We start from the raw sequence: 22008 nt of genomic DNA on the forward strand, positions 1-22008 counted from the left end.
TGGAACAAAACAAATGTTAGCAATACCTACCTGGCAGCCATAGAACAGTGCAGCAATCACGTTGGAATCAACACAGAATAAGTTTGATATTCCTTAGGCCATGGGTTGGTAAAAAGAATAGAATACATGAGGTATGATTAATTCTAGACAACAAAGTGCTAAATCATCCTTGGGAGGGGTGGGGATCAAGTGTTTTAAGAAGAGCCATGTAAGTGAAAGAAATAAGAAACTATATTTACACCTGACTTTACCAATGTTCTTCACCAAAGAATTACATGGTATCTTTAAGAAGTAAAATTGGGGGGCGGCGCCTGTGGCCCAGTGAGTAGGGTGCCGGCCCCATATACGGAGGTGGTGGGTTGGAACCCAGCTCCAGCCAAACTGCAACAAAAAATAGCCAGGCGTTGTGGTGGGCACCTATAGTCCCAGCTATTCGGAAGGCTGAGGCAAGAGAATTGCCTAAGCCCAAGAGCTGGAGGTTGCTGTGAGCTGTGATGCCATGGCACTGCACTCAGGGCCACAAAGTGAGACTCTGTCTCTAAAAAAAAAAAATTAAGAAAAAGAAAAAAAGAAGTAAAATTGTGCGGAATATAAAGCCATTAAAATGGTTTTTAGACTAAAATTTCTTTATTTTAAATAAAGAAGTATACATGGGTTTCTACGAAGAGTTACAGAAACAGAGGTATATAAAATGTAAAATTTCACATTTAAAATATTAGGATACCATTATCTGTGTATTTAATTTGAATGCCATATATTTGAAGACATTACTAATAAGATAAACTAAAATCTTTTGAAGTTGAAGATTGGGGGTTGGACTAAGTACAAGGATAATCATTTATTTTTCTAAAAGAGAAAAAGAGTTGAGATAGAAATAAAATTATGCCGACTAATCTTTAGCTTCCTAACTATTTAAAGCCAGCAGATTATTCAAAACGGCTCCTTTAGCTGGAAATAACTCTTGAAATTGTCACAAATCACTTGGAAATGACAGTGGTATAAAAGAGAAATCAATCAAGTATAGCTCTGACTAAAATGCGTGAACTTTCAGAGGTGCAGAAGCTGTGAAAGAAGAATACAAAAAAATTTTTTCAGTTAAGCAGTGAAAAGGTCCACCTACCCTTTCTTTAGTTTTGGAGTTTTTTATTCAACTCTCCCCTTTCTCCTGTTTTTGCATTAAAAATATTAAGTTATGCTGTGTTGGAGGTTGGCTTGGGGCCTTGTAATATGTTAAGTCAATAAAGTGTGTGTATTACCCATCAATATATGCACATTTATATGCAGTATGTATACATGTGTGGACATGTGCAAACACGTACACATACATGTGCACTCAAAAGAGTTTAAGTGCAATTAGTGTTGTACCCTACGACACCCAAAGACTTCACCATCTGGGCCAGCTATTGCTCTAACAAGTCCTGTAATCCACGTTAACTAAACTGTGCCAGTATTAAGAAGTGGTAGATAATACTTAAGTTTCTTTGATTGCTTAGGTATACTTTATTTCCCAGATTAAAAGCATGACATCTGTGTGGCAACTCAGCCAAAGACTCAGAAAACCTTACCTGTTGCAAGTTCCCAGACCTTCACTTTTTTGAGGAAAATCAATAGATAAAGAAGGGAACAGGCCTCTCTGTCTCCCAGCTGTTCTCAAAGCATGGTCCCTGGAGCTCTGGTAACCTAAACCTGATTAAAGGGCCCAACAAGGTCAGAACTGGTTTATAATGCTAAAATGTTCTCTGCCTTTTCCACTGATGGTGTAAAAGTACCCAGTGCTGAGTAAGGTACCTTCGTATTGCTCAGGACAGAGGTGCCAGATTGCACTCTTTCCTGTACACACTTGGAATTCATAAAAAAGCAAGTTTCATATAATGTCCTTGTTGAAGCAGTAAAAATTATTTTTTTAGTAACTCTCAACTCTTGACTGTGTATTTTATTAATACACTACATGATGACCTGAGAAGATTACACAAAGCACTTCTGTTGCACTTTCTTAAGACTACCAAGAGAAATCCCTTGTGTGATTGTCTGAGTTGAAAGTTGAAGTAGGTGCTTTATCATATCACATCACTTTTACTTAAACAAAACAGCTAACTGTTCACACTTAGATATGTGACATACGTGTCCTCAAAATGAATGAAGTGTGCCTGACATTTTAAGGGAAATGACTAATAATATTTGTTGATGGTGATAAAATTCAAACTTTCGTGTGATAATTAGAATTATAGAAAATTTGTATTCTCCACCATGAGCTCAACAGCTTCCCAATGTGTAAACATTTTCCTGATGATAGCAGTAGTGATATTGATGAATGTCATTTTTAAATATTTTATAATGACATGATTGCAAGAGGGACTTTACCTAACAATTGCAATCAGTGTAACCTGGCTTATTGTACCCTCAATGAATCCCCAACAATTAAAAAAAAAAAAGAAAAAGAAATAAATATTTTATAATGAAACGTGTCAACATTTGGAAGATCTTCATAACTTAGTGATCTAATGTTTTCTAACTTACCAATGCATAATGTTACAAAGTAATACATGGGTAAAAAGATACATTCAAAGTGCAAAGTAGAATAATGAGTTTTAATGTTATATAATGGAATTTAAAAGTTCTGTAATATAGTTTCCAGAGTCCATATTGCAATTAACCTCACCCAAGTTTGGTATAGTACACGTATCAAAAATGAATATCCCCAATGATATAAAGGGGCTACTAAGATTCTCCTCCCTTTTCCAATCATACGCCCTTGTGAGGCCTTGTTTGATTCATAAATTTCAGCCAAATCAACATATATCACAATGGAGTGATGTAGAAGCAGATATGAGAATCCAGTTATTTTCTGTATTATGGTAGACATTAAAGAGATTTGCAAAAATGTACAACAATACCATCATTCTCACTAATTGTTTTGGAAGATAGTCATATTCATAATAATATATGATAACATAATTTTAATTCTGAATTAAAATTGTCCTGAATAATTGTGTATTTTTAAAATTTCTTGGTTTTAATTTCTAATATGGTAAGTATTTGTATAACTTGCAAACAGTTTGAGATTTTCCCCATTACGTGACAGAGCATGAAGAGGTCTCGAGACCAAAACATCTGAGACTAACTGTTCTATATTGGTGCGTTTTGGTCCTGAAAGTGTCACTCACTTAAATACTTTAGCAAGCTCAATTTCCTCCACAATGTAAAGGAACTTATCATGGAAAAGACAACAGCCAAATCTATCAAAGAGCAGCAGACTACGGAACAAACAGTTTGCTAATTATCATTATCACTGCAGCTAATTAGGGTCACTCCAAATCTAAGTTGGATAAGCTTTGCTCCCTGAATAAGCATCTAAATTTACCCATTCATTTAGACAACAGTTGTTGAGAGCCTCTTGTTTTTCGGCTACTGTGATAAGTAATGGAGATGCAGCATAGAATAAGACTGTGGCTTCTGAAGCAGAGCTTGGAAGTCAAGAACTGCTGCTCAAACAACTATGACTAGCAAGCACGTGGGGCAATGAGCCCGTAATGATTCACTGAGAAGAAGCCATGAATTGTTCAGAAAACCAAAGTTTGACTAGTCTGAAATTTAAGTGTCACCAGGAACATACAAAGTAATTTACCGAGCAGGCGTAGTATGCCTGTAACATGTTTCGAGGACACACATGTGTACCACGTAGAAGCTTGCAGCCTACAGATGGTAACAGAATGGAGTTAAGAAAGGTGTGTTTCAGTAAAATGAAGAAATTGTATCAGTGTCACACAGGTGTCAGGTAGGTTATCGGGGAGAGCAGCACTAGGCAGTTGAAATTTTCAACCCTGTGTAGAAGATAAATTATTGTTTAAGAAAGAGTCATAAATCAGGAAGAAAGAATGGATAACGTTATAATGGTTTTGAAAGCGATAATCACCAGTGAATTCAAAGAAGAGGCTTTGCTTTTATCTGGGGTGTTTATTGTGTAGTTCTTAATTCAGTGTTAGAGAAGGAAGGTCCATGAAACAAACAAGACTTGGGACACTAGGCAAAAATGTAGCCTTTATCTGCCTCTTTAATCAGGACCCTATGACAAGGACATATGTAGAGAGATAGATTATTGCGTCTAAAGAAGATAAAAGGGAGGGAAACTTTCTCCTTGGCCCTTATCAGCTACCCTTTTTTCTTGCCATAAGATTAGGAAAGAATATTTCTTCTCACTGTAACAGTGAGTGGTTAACCTCAAGTCTTGGCCTGGGTAAAGGCAGCAGGCATGAAAAAGAATCCAGACCAAGGAAAGGATGCATCTTTTTTCCCCTTTACCCAGAGACTTGGCTGTGCCCTATTCAGTATTGAGAAGGGCAGGGAGGAGTTTCCAGGGCAAACTTATTTCTCAGAGAAAATCAGGGTCATTTTGAGGTATGGAATCAAAACTTGAGAAGTACAAGATATAAAGAAAAGAAATCAAGACATAAGCATGAAGACAAAAAAAAAGGCAAGAGAAATTGGGTCCTCCCTAACTCACCACCACTATCAAGGAGATCTTTCCTCTTAAAAGACAAAGACCACACGGCAATGTCGTTTTGCTTCCCATGGAGCAAGCAAAATGCTTTATGAATGGGGCTCAGTAAAAAATTAACGCACATGAATGCTGAAGTGACGCTTAACAAATAGTTTAAAGCAATAACCCAAGATGGTAAGATAGACAGCAAAGATATTTCCAAAGGCAGGCTCTATTTCCACCATCTTTGTGTTCTGTTTAAGGGAAGAGAGTCCAGGAAATAACTGGGACTTGGCAACTGGTCTGATCGTGGTCAGTTTGTCCCTCCTTGAGCACAGAAGTCATTGATAAACTACACAGTAATTCCGTAAAGGTGCCTGCGTTTTCTGTGCTGGTCCGCTCCTTTCCTCAACTGGTGGTTTTATTCCATGGCTCATTGAAACACTGACGCATCTTGGCAGCTCCTGCACTAATTCAGACCTCTGCTGCTGCTGGGTTGAAGCCTCATTTCAAATGCTGATAACAGTGCACTATGTGGTACTTGACGATATATTAATTTACCAGTGATCTCTCCTTTCTCAGAAACATGATTCCGGTGACAGAATTCCGGCAGTTCTCTGAGCAGCAGCCTGCCTTCCGGGTGCTGAAGCCGTGGTGGGATGTGTTTACTGATTACCTCTCGGTGGCCATGCTCATGATCGGCGTGTTTGGATGTACTTTGCAGGTAGGTGCCTAGACCCCTGGCAAAATGCGGGCCGGAGCAAGAGGTCAAGTCAATGAAACCTCTTAAGAGAGCTGGCTGTGCGGTTTTTAACTGTGTAAGTATTAGTTACTCTTCTCTATGTATGGAGTTTGTAATTATGGGAGGGAGCCTGAAACAGTCACCAAACTGTCTTAATAAAGTAGAAATGGTACTTAGAAGATTTCATTGAGCCCAGTGAAGAAGTTAACTGTAGTCAAGAAATGTTCGATGTTAATAACATCAGAGGGGACCCCTATCCTTCAAAGTTGGCTTTCCAGTGAAATATAGTGTGTACACACCAGTGCCACATAATTGCCAGAATGGAACTTTCTGCTTTTCTTTTTGCTGTTCTTCAATCTTAATAAGATTTTCTAGAAGAACCGCCATTTTGATGAGAGTTTTACCCAATGTTTAGTTCTGAATTAAACAGTAACTCAACTGAAATTTATGCTGTTTGAATGCTCTGTGTTCATATACTGAATCCACTTATATTTTGCATAGCTGCTCTGAGCCAGGCATAGATACCTATAAGTAGTTCATTTCTAGAGAACTAAGTCAACAAGCAATCAGAAGTTGTGTGTCGCAACCTGGCAGGAAAGAAGGACCGCTCACGACCCGGGGCGACGAGGGAGAGTTGACCTGAGTGGAAGGGTGGGAAATGAAGAAGAGGGACAGAGGGACACACACGAGAACAAAACACTCAGGAGACGGGAGCTAGGCTGGCGTCGGGAGGGCTGACGCAGTGATGGCTGCAGCCAGCCCCTGAACCGTGGGAATGGCTTTATTTATACAGTATCTTAACAAATCTTAACACATGGGGTAGAGATCAACCTTAAAGTGGTGGAACTGTGCTTGTCCATAACAAGGAAAGTATGCATGGGCTGCGTGACTTCTGGCAGATGGAACAAATGTTGTTAGAGGAGGAGAAGTGGTTGGGGGTCACTCCCTGCGCGTTTCCCAGGTGTGGGGGCCCTGCCAGCCACAGCCCGCTCCCACAATTGTGTTGTGCTACAGCAGAGACATCCCCGGGACACTGAGGGAGGGCTAAGGGGAGATGCTCAGTTTGGGAACAATAGAAAAGGTGATGGTTCACTTAAAACTTGGAGAGCCAGCTGAAGTTAGAGGAAGCTGGAGGTGGGAGAAGGTGCCAGAAGAAGAAAGACGACTCTAAGCCATGACCGGGAGAAAGAATGTGACTTCTCTGGGCAACTGTTGATGGGACTGGCACAGATTGGGCATCGGGGTGAGTTGAAGCCATGCTTGTGAATGGATCACCTAAGAATGACTTGAAGAGAGAATGGGGGAGGGAGGAGAGCTTCTGAGGAAGGCTGAGAAGGGGCAGCCGTAGAGCAGGTGGAAACCAGGAGAGGGGAGGGTGTCAGAACTCAAAGGAAGCTGCGGTCAGTGATGGCCAGCAGCACTCAAGTAGCTCATGGACTGAGCAGAGAAGGGCAGCAACTAGGCCATTAGAAATTTTAGTGTCAGCAACTGGGCCATTAAAAATCTTAGTGTCAGTGGTTGGAACAATGAATGGAAGTTAAAGTAGAGGCTCCGAGGCTCTGGGGTAGATGTGGCTTCAGCAAGACCTGCTGGAAGAGGAGGTAGGCTGAGAAAGAAATAACTGAAGTGGTGCAGAGTAAAAGTAAAGTCCTGTGGTTCAGTGAGTAGGGCGCCAGCCCCACAAGCTGAGGGTGGCAGGTTCGAACCTGGCCCTGGCCAAACTGCAAACAAAAAATAACCGGACATTGTGGCGAGCAATGGCGAGCTGTGGTCCCAGCTACTTGGGAGGCTGAGGCAAGAGAATCACCTAAGCCCAAGAGCTGGAGATTCCTGTGAGCTGTGATGCCACGGCACTCTACTGAGTGCAACAGAGTGAGACTCTGTCTCTACAAAAAAAAAAGTCAAGTCCTTTTAGGGCTGATGTTACTAATAATTAACACCTAGTACATCCTATGTGTCAGGCACTCTTCTGAATACACAGACCTTAACTCTTTTCATCTGTATGGCAACTCCAGGTCACATGTGCCGTTCTAACCCCATTAGTAAATGAGACAACTGAGGCACAGGGAGGTTAAGGGAACCTCCCAAGGTGGGCAGCAGTTTGGTTCCAGAATCCCGTTCTTAATCCCTAGCACCATGCTGCCTTTTATTTTGTCACTGAAAACATTTTGCAGCCCCATCCATCCACCCTAAAAAAGGATGCTAATGAGATGTTAGGGTCTGAAAAAAGGGGCATAATTTAATTCATAAGTAGAATAAACAGTGGTCAAAGGGCCTACTGTGTGTCAGCCACTGCTCTACCAAGAGTTATCAGTAAAGGAGGAAAAAATGAAAGACAAAAATCCCAGCTTTATGGAACTTACATTATATAGGGGGAGAAATGAGCAAAATATACAAAATCAGTTATAAATTATGTGTGTTAGTAGATGATAAGGGCAAAGGGGAAAAAATAAAGCCTGCAAGATGGGAGAGGGTCCCAGCAGGTGAGCTAAGAGTTGCAATGCTCAGTAGGATGGCTTGGGAAGACCTCACTGGGAAGATGACTTCTGGCCAAGAAACTGGATGAGGAACAGGAGCGGGCCAGGCAGATGTCCTGGTTGGAAACAGCAACATTCAGAGAGAACAGCAAGAACAAAGGGCAGGAATCAAAGAGTTAACAGGACCCTTTCTCTTCTGCAGAGGACTCTGACTTCACTTTCTCAGCTTTCTAGTTGTTTCCCTAGAGACCGGATAAAGGTCAAAAGTTAGCTGTGTCACTAGGCAACATTGCTTATGGCCACTGATTACTATTGATTGGCCAGCTGCGTCTGGACCGGGTAGGAAGCCATATCATTGGACTTCTGTGGTTGTGGTGACACTTGTAACTGAGCCTGCTTCTTGACACATTGACAATCTATTGAGTTAGAAGAGATACTGGCTTCTCTGGGGCACAAGGTGAATAAGTACCTGCCTAAGGTGGGTCTCTCCCTTGAACCTGCAATGACACAGGGGAAGAGAGGCCTGGGGAGGCACTAGCTCTTGGGCAGCAGTGTGGTCGCTATGAGGACAGTTGTGAAGATTTTCCCAAAGGAGGAAAACCTGTGCTGGCAAGCTGTGACCTCAATCTTGTATCTATCTATCTTTTTTTTTTCGTAGAGACAGAGTCTCACTTTATGGCCCTCGGTAGAGTGCCAAGGTGTCACACAGCTCACAGCAACCTCCATCTCCTGGGCTTAGGCGATTCTCTTGCCTCACCCTCCCGAGTAGCTGGGACTACAGGAGTCCGCCACAACACCTGGCTATTTCTTTGTTGCAGTTTGGCCAGGGCCCGGTTTGAACTCACCACCCTCGGTATATGGGGCTGGCACCCTATCCCCTGAGCACAGGTAGCCGCCCAATCATGTATCTTTCTAAGTGACTCTGGTGCCAATGAAGTTTATGATAATAAGAATGAGTCAATGTTAAGGTGAACCTAATGGTAATGTTACAGGCTGGAAGGAGAGGTATCTCTGGCACATTGAAGGGAAAGCTGGGAGGCCAGCGCGTAGAGCAGTGTGAGTGAGGAGAAGAACTGTGGGAGATGAGGCCTGGGACACAAGGGGAGCCAGGCAGCAGAGCCTTGCAGGCCACTGAAAGGTCTGGCTTTACACTGAGTGGGATGGGATGTGTTTGGAGGATTTTGAACAGAGAATTGTCATGATCTGACTCACATTTTAGCAAGACCACACTAGCTGTTAAGAATATGTTGGGGGAGGGGGCGAAGTCGGCGCCTGTGGCTCAAAGGAGGAGGGCACCAGCCCCATATACCGGAGGTGGCGGGTTCAAACCCAGCCCCACCCAAAAACTGAGAAAAAAAAGAAAAGAATATGTTAGTGGGGGTGAAGGTGGATGCAGGGGGATTATTTGGAAGGCTAGTGCAATAACCCAGTCAAGAGAGGAACCGGATTGTTTGGACTAGGGTGGAAGCAGTTCTGGATATATTTGGAAGGAAAAAACCACCAAAAGTTGCTGAAAAATGAATGTCAAATATGAGAGAAAAAGAGAAATGAAGGATGACTCTAAGATTTTTAGGCCTGAGCAACTAGAAAAGTTTGGTTTTGAGCATGTTAAGTTTGAGACATGTTAAGAACCCAAGTGGAGATATTAAGTAATCAGTTAAATATAAGACACAGGAGTTTAGGGTTAGTGAGCAATGGTCATTCTCAGAAGGAAGGAGGTGGTGAATCCAGGATCCTGGTGGAGGATCACCCTGGATTTGGGTGGCGGGGGACTTTCCACTAGAATGGGAATGATGGCCACAAATGCATTTTAGTTGGAAGCCGGGCGGAAAGATGAGAATTTAGGCTTGTGTGGAAAGTAGTTTATCTGCTGAAAGATTGTGAGGATGAGGGAGGTGAAGTGGGGCCTCAGGAGCTGAGCAAAGATTTGGGGAGTCCAGTTTTGGAAACAGCAGAGGGAGATGACACAGCTCCGCAGAGGACTATAAATCCGCCTTTATTACTGTGCTGCAGCTCACAGCATTGCGGCAGGATCTGCCTGGCAAGCACAAGGAATCCTATCTCTTGTTTACATCATCCACGGCAGGATGGAGTGTGGAAAAGAGAAAGGACACACAAAATCTTTAAGAACCAGTGGGTGGCTTGGAGCAAAGTGAATGAAAATGAGAGTGTCCCAGTGGAAAAGGTCTATGATGGACAGCTTTTAGGAGATGTGTCTACAGTTCAGGGGCAGATTCAAGCGCAGCTTAAACCTCTTTTCCCAGTGGTCAGAATCACCTTCCTGCCCCACAGCCCTCTGTGTGTCTCTGTTGTCCAGAAGCCAAGTAGCTCTCTGGGCTGCCCAGAGAGTATCTCTGGGTATCTCTGAGTATCTCTGTGGTCAGTACCACTCCCCGGATAGGTTACCTAACCTGGGCCCTTCACCCCTGGGCCTATTTCATCTCTATAGCCTTTAAAAAGAAATCCAGTGTCAGTTGACTGGGTACAGGGGGTTAGACTGGGATGCCAAGGTTCTAAGAAAAACCGAGCTACCTGGAAGAAATACCACATCAGCGCAGACTTGAAGGCTGCAGGGGTCAGAGCTCATCTGGGGTGGACTGTTTAATTCAGCAAACATCTCTGAGCACCAGCGATCTATCAGGCACCACGCGCGGTGCTAGACAGTGTAAGAGTCCAGGTCCTCCATTGATAATAGCCTAGTGACCATAAAAATATATGAGCAATGCCTTCCAACCTAGAAGCCCTTTGATGGTGCCTCAAAGAACATTAAATACAATGTTGCCATCTCAGCCATTGGAAGTTACTTGGACTAGCCCGAGAGATAATTGAATGAAGTCTCAAAGAATGAGTACACAAAATCAAAATATATACATATATATTTAAAAGAGGAAAGGCAGGGGGAAAAAATCAGCATTATGGTAAGTTCTGGAATGATCATTTCACAAAGCCCTCATTGATTGGCCCAGTAGCCAGAGGGCTCAGATGGTGTTTTCGAGGGAGGAGTGGAGAACTAAACGTCCTGCAGTGGGAGGGGCATTCCCACACAATAGAAGAATTGTTTTATCCAGAATGATAATAGTGAGAAATACTGGAAAGGGGACCTGTCCTAGAATCCGTATGCACTTTAGTTCCCAAAACGAAGTTGTACAAATAGATTAGCCCCATTTTTCAGATGAGAATTCTGAAGGGATAGAAGGTTCGGTAGCTTGTCCCAAAGCCAAGAGGGATGCAGCTAGGATTCCAATCTCAGGCTGGTCCTCCAGCATCTCCCTGCCACCCCTGTCACACAGCTATCGAATGTTAAGGAACCACCACCACTACACAGAGTGTGGCCAGAGTTTGTTTTGTGACACAAGATTTTCAGTATAAAAACAAGTGCACAATGACTAAAAGGAAAATTAGGAAGTTACAGAGAGAATCAATTTTCTAAGTTAGAGATTACATTTATTAAGGTTATTCACTATATATCTGCTCTTAAAGAAAGAGTAACTTCCAACTTATAGTAAGTATTAAAGAAATAAGAAATAATGTATAGTTTAAATAATTAAAACCACCCAGCACTCATCTTACTGATGAAAGTAAAATTCCTTTGGGGAGGAATTTAAGTTCTTATTTTAGCTCTTCTATGATAATCCACTAAAATTGGCTTAATGACTGATAACTTTATAAACAAAGAGTTCTCTGTAAAGTAGGAATTCCTTTTCCATTTCCAAGGTGGTGTGAAAATAATTAAAATGTGTTTTTATGCCTTGATTTTCCCTTTGTAAAATGAAAGTGCCGTCGTTCTTTCTGATCTTATTCACAAAGCAAGTTAGCTCTTGCGTTAGAAAATATGACAAAGCCAAATCCAAGCTGGAGCGAGAAGAGCATTTGTTGAAAAAATAGCGATCCAACGGCTATTGCAAGTAACTGTTTTCTAAGTTGCTTTTACTGTGGCAATTAACAGTTGATCGTTTATTGCTAAAAGGTTGTGTTCATACAGGTTTAACATTATGCAGCTTTGAAAATACTGGGGAAGGGAGGGGTTTATTATCTATCAAAGGGGTGTTGATTATTTCTTGCCCTGATTGTAAAGGGATTAAAATTAGCACTCTTGTCTGGCAAATATTTATTCATTTCTGAGCAAGTAGCTATTTTCAAGGCTGCCATGGAATAAAAACATGTATAAAGAACCTTCCTTAGATTACATCAGGCCACCTAAGAAACAAACAAATTCACTGTAAACCAGGAGAGTGTGAGAGTCTACATATCCTATTCCCGTACCATCATATACCCTCAGGGACCAATAGTGTAAACACCCGACTTTGTGCTGTAAACAACACCATTTGAAAACTCAACACACTCTAAAAAATAGTACAAATCCTGAAAGGTCAACCCGTTGCTTCCTGGAAAAATAAGATTGCTTTAGATCTCTGCTGAGTGACTCCAGGTTATCTCATTATGGCCAAATCCAAAACAGCCCACTGGCAAGCTGTTACCAAATATAGAGTTAGCAGTTGGAAACCAGAAACAGGAACTGAAAGATGCAAGCCCCCTGGAAGCCCTGAGGGACCTGCCTGGTGACTGTGACACAGGAAAGACATTTCCTGCTTTATGCATTATGGAGGTGGGAGGAGGGAGGAACGATTTCAATGACTTGAGACCACCTACAAAATTTCCCAGAGCACTTCCTTAACCCCGTCACAGCAAAGGGGCCAGCAAGGTCACACTGTCCAAGGGTTTGGGTCCTCTGAGCGTGTTGGTCAGAGTTGTTGGTCAGCACTTTGATTTGTGGTGCGTACAGAAGCTAATTTCTACTTCTCTGGTTTATAGCCATCAACATCCCCTCCATAGCAAATGGCCTTCAGGTGAAAATGTTCACAGGCAGTTCACTGGAAAGCAAAGGCAATAAAAATTCTAGATTCCAAAGTAATTTCAGAGGAGTTCATTTTGATAATGTGCCCTGAATTCTTGCTTCTACCCCCTCCTTAGCCCTCGGTCCCACATTAGCTGGGATTCCTAGTACATAGTTTTTCTTTTGCCAAATTTGCATTCTAGATGGAGGCCCCAAAATGCCAACTTAAATTAGTCATTTTTTATTTTTTTCATCGCTGGGAATTCATTGAGGGTACAAAGAACCAGGTTATGCTGATTGCATTTGTGGTATAAAGTCCCTCTTGTAATTGAGCCCTACCCCCAAGAGGAGCCTCTTTTTTAATAAAGGCACCAAAAGTTGGTTCTCAAAACCAAAACCAAAAAATAAACTTCCAATTTTTACAATTTAACAATGGTAAAAATCAAATACTTTTTAATAAAATATTTAAACGTAGAAAATGATTCCTCATTCAGAATAGTAACTACAAGAAAATAGTGGTTTGGTTTTTTTAAAATAGTGGCCATCAATTAGATTCTTTTTTTTTTTTTTTCTTTGAAGTTTTTAGCCGGGGTCGGGTTTGAACCCACCACCCCCAATATATGGGGCCAGTGCCCTATTCCTTTGAGCCACAGGTGCCGCCCAATTAAGTTCTTTTTTAAAGGCTCAACCCCTGTAGCTCAGCGGCTAGGGTGCCAACCACATACACTGGGGCTGGCAGGTTTGAACCCAGCCAGGGCCTGCCAAACAACAACAACTATAACAAAAAAAATAGCCAGGTCTTGTGGCGGGCACCTGTAGTCCCAGCTACTTGGGAGGCTGAGGCCAGAGAATCTCTTAAGCCCAAGAGTGTGAGGTTGCTGTGAGCTGTGATACTACAGCACTCTACCAAGAGTGACATAGTAAGACTCTGTCTCAAAAAATAAATAAAATGAATTTTTTTCAAAAATATTTTATTTTTTTTTATTAAATTATAACTTTGTACATTGATGCATTTATGAGGTTGTTTTATACTTGTTTTATTATTTAAATGAATTCTTTTATCTGACATAGTCAGATTTTCTTTTTTTCTTTTTTTTAAATTTCATTACAGAATATGATGGGGGTACAAACATTTTGGTTACATCAATTGCTTTTGTACCATCTGAATCAAAGTTACAAGTGTGCCATCACCCAGCTACTGTGTGCTGCAGGACCTGTTAGGTGTGCATTTACCCTTCCCCTGTTCTGCTCCCGCCTGCTCGGCTGTCGTGGAGTTTTACTACCATATGTGCACGTGAGTGTTGATCGGTTAGTTCCAGTTTAATAGTAAGTACATGTGGTGTGTGTTTTCCCATTCTTGTGATACTTCACTTAGAAGAATGGTCTCCAGTTCCATTCAGGTTATTACAAAAAATATTAGTTTAACATTTTTTTAATGATGGAGTAGCATGGCATCCATATACCACATTTTATTTATCCACTAATGTATTGATGGGCCTTTGGGTTGGCTCCACATCTTTGTAATTATGGACTGTGCTGCTATAAACAGGTATGGGTATCTTTTTTACAAAACGCCTTTTTTTCTTTGGGTAAATACCTAGTAGTGGGATTGCTGGATTAGATGGCAGGTCTACTGTTAGTTCTTTGAGAAATCTCCACATGCTACTTTGCACAGAGGCTGTACTAGTTTGCAGTCCCACCAATAGTGTCTGAGTGCGCCTATCTCTCCACATCCACGCCAGCATGTGTTGTTTGGGGCCTTTTTGATAAAAGCCATTCTTACTGGAATTAAGTGATATCTCACTGTGGTTTTGATTTGCATTTCCCTGATGATTAGAGATGTTGAGCATTTTTTCATATGTGTTGGCCAGTAGTCTTTTCTTTTGAAAAGTTTCTGTTCATCTGTTTTTAATGGGGTTGGTTTTTTTTTTTTTTTTTTTTTTTCTTGCTGATTGGCTTGAGTTCTTTGTAGATTCTGGTTATCAGACTTTTCTTGGATGTCAGTGTGCAAATATTTTCTCCCATCCTATATATTGTCTCTTTGCTCCAATGATTCTTTCCTTGGCTGGCAGAGGCTTTTTAATTTGATCAAGACATTTATTTATTTTTGTTGTTGCTGGAATTGCTTTTGGGATCTTCTTCATAAATTCTTTGCCAAGGCCAATGTCTATAAAGTGTTTGTCCAACTTCTTCTTAAATTCTTGTAGGTGCATGTCTTAGGTTTAGGTATGCTGTGCTTTGTGAGTTAATTTTTGTGAGTGATGAGAGTTGCTGATCCTTTTCAGTCTTCTACATGTGACTATTCAATTTTCCCAGCACCATTTACTAAATAGGGATTCTTTCCCCCAGTATCTATTGCTGTCTACTTTGTCAAAGACCATATGGCAATATGAGGATGGTTTTAAATCTGGTTTCTCAGTTCTGATCCATTGGTTTTGTCTTTGTTCTTGTGCTGGTACCCAGCTGTTTTGGTTACTATAGACCAGGGGTCCTCAATGCAGCCTGCCAAAGGCATTGATCTGGCCCCAGGTGTTTTTGGCACCCCTGCCTGTCCTGCTACAGTGCGTATATGTGGAATGTGTGCGGCACTCTCGACTCCCCTCCTCTCCGTGTCTCTCGACTCCTCCTCTCAGTCTCGGGACTAACTAATGCACACTTGCATCACTTGTTACGACTAGCAGTGACAAATATGGAACCAGACATTGACCATCTCATTAGCCAAAAGCAGGCCCATAGTTCCCATTGAAATACTGGTAAGTTTGTTGATTTAACTTTCGTTGTTCTTCATTTTAAATATTGTATTTGTTCCCGCTTTGTTTTATTGAATTCAAAGTAAGATATGTACAATGTGCATAGGAATTTGTTCATAGTTGTTTTTTTTTAACTATAGCCCAGCCCTTCAAAGGTCTGAGGGACAGTGAACTGGCCCCCTGTTTAAAAAGTTTGAGGACCCCTGCTATAGACTTATAGTGTAGCTTGAAGTCTGGTAAAAATTTATGCCTCCTGATTTATTCTTTTTGCTTAAGGTTGCTTTGGCTATTTGGGCTCTTTTATGGTTTCATATGAAGCATAGAATTATTTATTCTAGATCTGTGAAAAATGATGTTGGTATTATGATGAGGACTGCATTGAATCTGTAGATCACTTTGGGGAGTATAAACATTTTAACAATATGGATTCTGCCAATCCATGAGCATGATATGTTTTTCCATCTGTTTATACCCTCTACTATTTCTTTCTTCAGTGTTTTTTAATTCTCCATGTAGAGGTCTTTTGCCTCCTTAGTTAAATTACCTTGTATTCCTAAATGTTTTATTACTTTATTTTCTTTGTTGCTATCATGAATGGTGTCAAGTCTCAATTTGGTTCTCATTTTGACTGTTGTGGATATACATGAACGCTATTGATTTGTATACGTTGATATTGTAACCTGAAACTTGGCTGAATTTGTCTATTCCAGGAGTCTCTTGGCTGAATCCTTGGGGTTTTCTAGATATAATATCACATTATCAGCAAAGAGTAATAGATTGACCTCTAGATTAACCCATTGCTTTAAAGTAAAATCTAGAATACTGATGAAAAAGCAGCTATCATTAATAGGTAGGCTTGAAATGAAGACCTTGTCTAAGATATGGTTTTATAAAGTTTCTATGTACCCATAACATATTGCCATTCTACTAGGATCTTTGGGGAATGTGAAACAAAAATTATTTGGATGGTGAAAATAATTTTAAAGAACAGCCTTTCTCATCTCTGTAGGGATGGTGGTGAATGCTATGAGAGAAACACTATCTCAAAATCCCCGTTACATCTAGCGCCAAAAATATGCCTCAGTTAGGACCAACTTTTTATGGTGGCTTATTCAAACTGATACTTTTGATCTTCCCTAGAACTTTACTTCTTGTCATCTATCACCTTGACAATTTAATGTGCAGTGAATTCCTGGCCACAAGAATAATATATGAGTACCTTTAACCACACCCGCTTGGGTTTAGCACAAGATATGAATCTGAATGCTCTTAGATCATCTGATACCATCCGATGCCACTCAGTGAATGGGAAACACTTCCTTTTATTTCACCATTATGGGTTCTTATGATCTTGTTGCCTGTTGATTGTTTAATAAGGCATCTTTTTCCTCAAATAACAAAGCACTGACAGGGTATTGGGATTTTTTTCTCTATGTGAATCAAGTAAGATTTATTATATAGTTAGTCTCTGTTGTTGATCCTATGCATGAATCATCCAAAACCTCCCTTTAAAGATTCTATATTAAGTATATATGTAAGGAAGATTCTATATTAAGTATGTATGGAAGGAAGGAGGTGATCTTGTATTTTTAATCAAGACCCTTGACCTGGATCCTGATTAAGATCCCCCTCAATAATCTAATCATATCAAGCAAACAGATCCACTCTACCACTTACTGCCCTCACTTTCTTCTTCTCAAAGTCCTCTCTTTCCTATTTCTTTGTTTGGGGGGGAAGTGTTAAGACAGAGTCTCACTCAATTGCCATGGGGTTGTTATGGCTTACAGCTACCTCAAACTTCTGGGCTCAAGTGGTTCTCTTGCTTTGCCTCCCACGTAGCTGGGACTGCAGGTGCCTGCTACTTCTTAGAGATGGGGTCTCACTCTTACTCAGGCTGGTCTCAAACTCCTGAACTCACGTAATTCACCTGCCTCAGCATCCCAGAGTGCTAGGATCACAGGCATGAGCCATCGTGCCCAGCCTTTTCCTATTCCTTTGAAAACACTGGAAACACACAGGGGCCCTACTCTGAGGGTTAGGCTAAAATTGGGACATGTTTTACTTGTAGGCTAATAAGTTCCTGCAGTGTAGCTGGAGTCTCTAATATAAAAATATATTTAATGGAGTCTCTAATATAAAAATGTATTTAAATATAAATAATGAGTGCTGCGCCTTACTGCTGTTTTCCTTTGTAAACTCCTGCATTTTTGTTAATATTTATTTTACAAATCCTATTGTTTTAGAATATGTAGCTTCATACCGTAAAACAAAAAATCCAATAATAGCTTTCTATTCACTTTTAAAAATATGAAATAAAGTACTCCCAACTGAAAAGACACATACCAACTAGAAGATTTAGCAAAAAATAATCCAGCCAAGATGACAGATCCCTCCCAGAAGTGGAAGCCCGTGATGTCTGAGCAGAGGGCCCCTCAGCCAAGCCTGCCCTCTTCTCACTCCGCTCAGCTATACGAACAAGGTAGAAGAAACAGTTTTCAAATGATCATAGGACCAAGACGACAGCAAATGTCCTGAGATCTGCTTTCCTTTTCTCAGGGAGTGAAGAGAAAGAAAAGCTTACAAAATAAATAAGGAGCACAGCTCTTCTGTTCCACACCCGACTTTATGGAGTTGTCATTACTGTATAATCATTGCTGTGTATAGACTTAGAACTCCTAAAATAAATGAGCAGCCTGGCATCTTACAAAAAGAAAAAGATTGAACAAAAAATAAAATGCCATTCAAAATGGCAACAAAAACTATAAAATATCTAGGAATTAAGCTAACTGAGGATGTGTAAGACTTTCACAGAGAACCTTTAAATGTCTAAGACCTAAATAAGAAAATTTGAATGAATGGAAAGACATTTCCTAACCTGGCACAGAATTGATATTACAAAGATGTATTGTCCCCACAAATTATTTTATAAATTCAAAGCAACAGTACTAAAATTCCAATTAAATTTTTAAGTTTACCCAAAAATGTACATGAAGAATGCTTAATTTTGATGGTAGAGAGGAATAGGACGGCATACGTGGTAAAAGGGAAGAGAAGGAAGGAAAGGCAAGGCTTTGCGTGAACGGCCAGCTGATAACATACTGTGGATTGAGGAGCAATTCAACCCTCTGCTACCGGCATTCCCTTCTCCCGGCCACACACACACACACACACACATACACACACATGCACACGCAGTGGCCCCCACTCTGTCAACTAACTTCTTCTAATTTTCTTTATGGAATGTACTTTAGAAGCTCAATCCAAATCTCATCCTGTCTTTGCTAACATTTCCTTTGTATTTTATTAGTAGAAACCTTCTTACCTGTAAATTTCACAAGCAAGAAAATCATGACTCTAAGATTGACCATCTCTTTGTTTAAGGAACAAAAATCTACTTGGAAGAATTACCTGTAACATATAGGAACATAAACTCCGTAAGGCTAGACCTCATCTGTCAGGTTCATCCCCTGTACCCCTGAATGGAAATCAGTAACGGGCACGTGTAAGTGAGTACTCAGAAGAATGCACGTGTGGAACGGAGGGATGGGTGCATGAAGAATGTGGACGACACATTTTAGGCGTGTGCCATTGTACAGGAGCATCTCATGTCCTTGGGAAGGGCCTGAGGCCTTTGAACTTCATTCATTTCTGGATATTTTACACCATAATTTAAGAGACTGTGACCAGCAGAGGAGAGGAACCAAAAAATCTTGTTCTCAAGGTCAAGAAGACCCCAGGGGACACAAGAACAGATAGCAGATTCTTTATAGGACTGCCACAGGGAAAGTTTAAATGGCTCCAGCTTACCCAGTATGTCCTAGAAGAACAAATAGAACCAACAGCACAAGTTTAAGGAAGGAATATTCTAGCTCATAGCCAAACTTTCAAAAAGTCAAGAACTTAGAGTTTCCTAACATTGAAGATACTCTTCCAGAAATCGAATGGCCTGCTGGAGGGGAGGCTACAAAGAGAATCTGTACATCATGAGAAACACTTGTTCTTTACCTATTAATAGTTCTAGGCAGCGGGGTTAGGCAGTGATAAAAATGACAAAATACTCACCAGGAAGCAAGCAAATGCATATAAAATGCAATGTCGTGTGTACATGGTTTGAGAAAAACACAACAGTGGAAGGACAGTGCAAGAGGGCCCACTTCTAGGGTGACTAGGAAGTCCACTCTGAACAGGTGACATTTGAACAGAACCACAGGAACTGATGGGGGAGGCGGTGGCTGCCCACAGAAAAAGCATTCCATTCCACACCTCCATACCCAGGGCACAGACGGGGCCAGCCACAAAAACCATGAGGGGAATGGCCCTTTTCAGTTTTTTCTTATTTAGATCCACGTTTAAGGCTTGAGATAAGCATTGATCCAGGTCAAGTGTTTATCCCTCGTGTCCTGGAGTGTTTGTGCTGCCACCAACGTTAGATGTCTTAGATTTAAGCCTTTAGCTTTCCATCTGACTTCTCAGAGTTAGGACAGAGAATTTCATACTAGTGTCTTGAACCTTAGGACTACATGAATTACTAAAGCAGTTGTCATTATTTCATCGGCGGCACTTACTGAGTCACAGTGTCTGGCAGAAAATGGCAGATCTCATTGCTCTTACAAGATTTCAAGTTGCTTACAGGCTAGAAACATGTGGTTCATCTTTGTACCCGCCTGGGTGTCTTAGACCCCACAGATACTTGAGAAATATTTCTTGAGTGAATGTGTTAATGTTTGAGCAATGCTGAGGATTCGTTAAACACTCTCGATAATAATAAAAAAAGATACAAAAGTGCAGATCAGGACCGCATCATAAGCTAGCAGGGGAAAGCTTTGAGTGGGGTAATTAAGGAGGAGGTAAGAAAAATCACTTCTCCCCTGCAAAGTAGGAAAAAGCAGCTAGTATGAAGGATTTTCCTTGGTGGTGTGAGAGATTGACCGCAGCCCTCTGCAGATTGAATGCCAGGGCTTCATCCTCAGAATAAACAGGGCCTGATGTTTGAGTAACAAACTTGAAAGCAAAATCCCTTGAGGATGTACTGCAATAAATACCAGTAAGTGATCAGCAGATCCAGACTTATATGTCATCATGCGCCCTCATTGTAGGAAAACCACCACCAAAATCTGTGTAAGAGAAAAATAATGCTGTTATAGGAAAGACACTTAAGAAACTCAGAGACTGAGGAACTTCATCAGAGCAGGGTATAGTTAGTGGAATATATAGGGTGTCCCATAAAGTTCATGTGCAACTTAAAAGAGTTTAACATTTTTAATTGCACATCAATTTTATGGACACCCTGTATTTTGCAGCCATGAAAATTTGTTTTGGCCATGTATGGTTGTTTTATAATAAAATTGTACTTAATTGTCATGTTGAAAACCAGGATTTTTTTTTAATACAGGTTAATTATCCATCCCAAAGTGGACATCACTATTAGTAGTGATTAAGTTCTATAACTACGTTAGTACTTGACCTTGTACCCATGGATTGGATTTTGTGAGCTACCACAAGAGTCTTTTTTTTTTTTTTCTTTTTTGTAGAGACAGAGTCTTCACTTTACTGCCCTCAGTAGAGTGCCGTGGCGTCACACGGCTCACAGCAACCTCCAGCTCTTGGGCTTACATGATTCTCTTGCCTCAGCCTCCCGAGCAGCTGGGACTACAGGCGCCCGCCACAACACCCGGCTATGTTTTTGTTGCAGTTTGGCCGGGGCTGGGTTTGAACCCGCCACCTTCGGTATATGAGGCCAGCGCCCTACTCACTGAGCCACAGGCGCCGCCCCCACAAGAGTCTTAACCAACCTTTGTGTTGTCATACAGAAAAATGGGAGTTTTCTTTTTATTCTAAACAACCAATAAAAATGAACTTTGCTTATGTTCATTAACTACTTAATATACTTCAATCTTTCATGGATTTTTAAGAAGTCATTTAAAATGCAGTGCTTCTTGAATAATGATGTTTTTAAGATTCTTGTTTATTCTTTGAAGGGTGCATGTGGGAAGACTTAAGGGAGGAGTCATATCTTGATGTGTTTGCATGGCTACTAAGAATGATTTTATAAGTTTGAAACTAATACTCAATTATTAATTGTTAGTAGATTAGATATATTATTAGGAATAAGGAACAAAGTCTAGACAAAGGGAGACAGTTATGAGAGTTTCCATTCAGGCTGATTTTCCAGGCTCTGAACACAAAGCGTGAGATCCTGTCACTTGAATATTTCTGCAGCCTAGCATGTCGTATGTCCCCCCTCCTCACACCTGTGACCCAGCAACTGGCTGGAGGCTTTTTTTTCTTTTTTTTTTTTTAGAGACAGAGTTTCACTTTATCACCCTCGGTAGAGTGCTGTGGCATCACAGCTCACAGCAACCTCCAACTCCTGGACTTAAGTGATTCTCTTGCCTCAGCCTCCCAAATAGCTGGGACTACAGGCACCCCCACCACATCGCTCGGCTACTTTTTTTGGTTGCAGGTTGGCCGGGCCGGGTCAGAACCCGCCACCCTCGGTATATGGGGCCAGCACCCTACCCACTGTGCCACAGGTGCCACCGTGGCTGGAGGCTTTGAAGCTGCTTTCTGCCAGGGCAAGGCTGTGTACTCTGAGGGAGTGGTTTTGGGGAGTGAAGAATGTGAATTCTTTAAACCCTTCCCAACTCAGGAAGACTTGCTCTGGACCAGATAAGGAGAAGAAAGATCTGCTTTCTTCTGTCACCTCGATTGGGCCAGAGGAGTCTATC

The 22008-nt window shown here is 41.1% G+C and overlaps 1 protein-coding gene across 2 annotated transcripts in view; it reads left to right on the top strand.

Annotated features, from left to right (window-relative positions):
- LRRC8C (leucine rich repeat containing 8 VRAC subunit C) overlaps positions 1-22008 on the top strand; it is a 76576-nt gene that overhangs the window by 38196 nt on the left and 16372 nt on the right. For both annotated transcript variants that reach the window (XM_053590836.1, XM_053590835.1), the window contains exon 2: positions 5060-5201. In XM_053590836.1, the coding sequence (XP_053446811.1) occupies positions 5064-5201 (138 nt within the window). In that variant the 5' untranslated portion in view covers positions 5060-5063. The remainder of the gene's footprint in view (positions 1-5059; positions 5202-22008) is intronic.

The sequence above is a fragment of the Nycticebus coucang genome, chromosome 5 (genome assembly GCF_027406575.1).
Source record: "Nycticebus coucang isolate mNycCou1 chromosome 5, mNycCou1.pri, whole genome shotgun sequence".
NCBI lineage: Eukaryota > Metazoa > Chordata > Mammalia > Primates > Lorisidae > Nycticebus > Nycticebus coucang.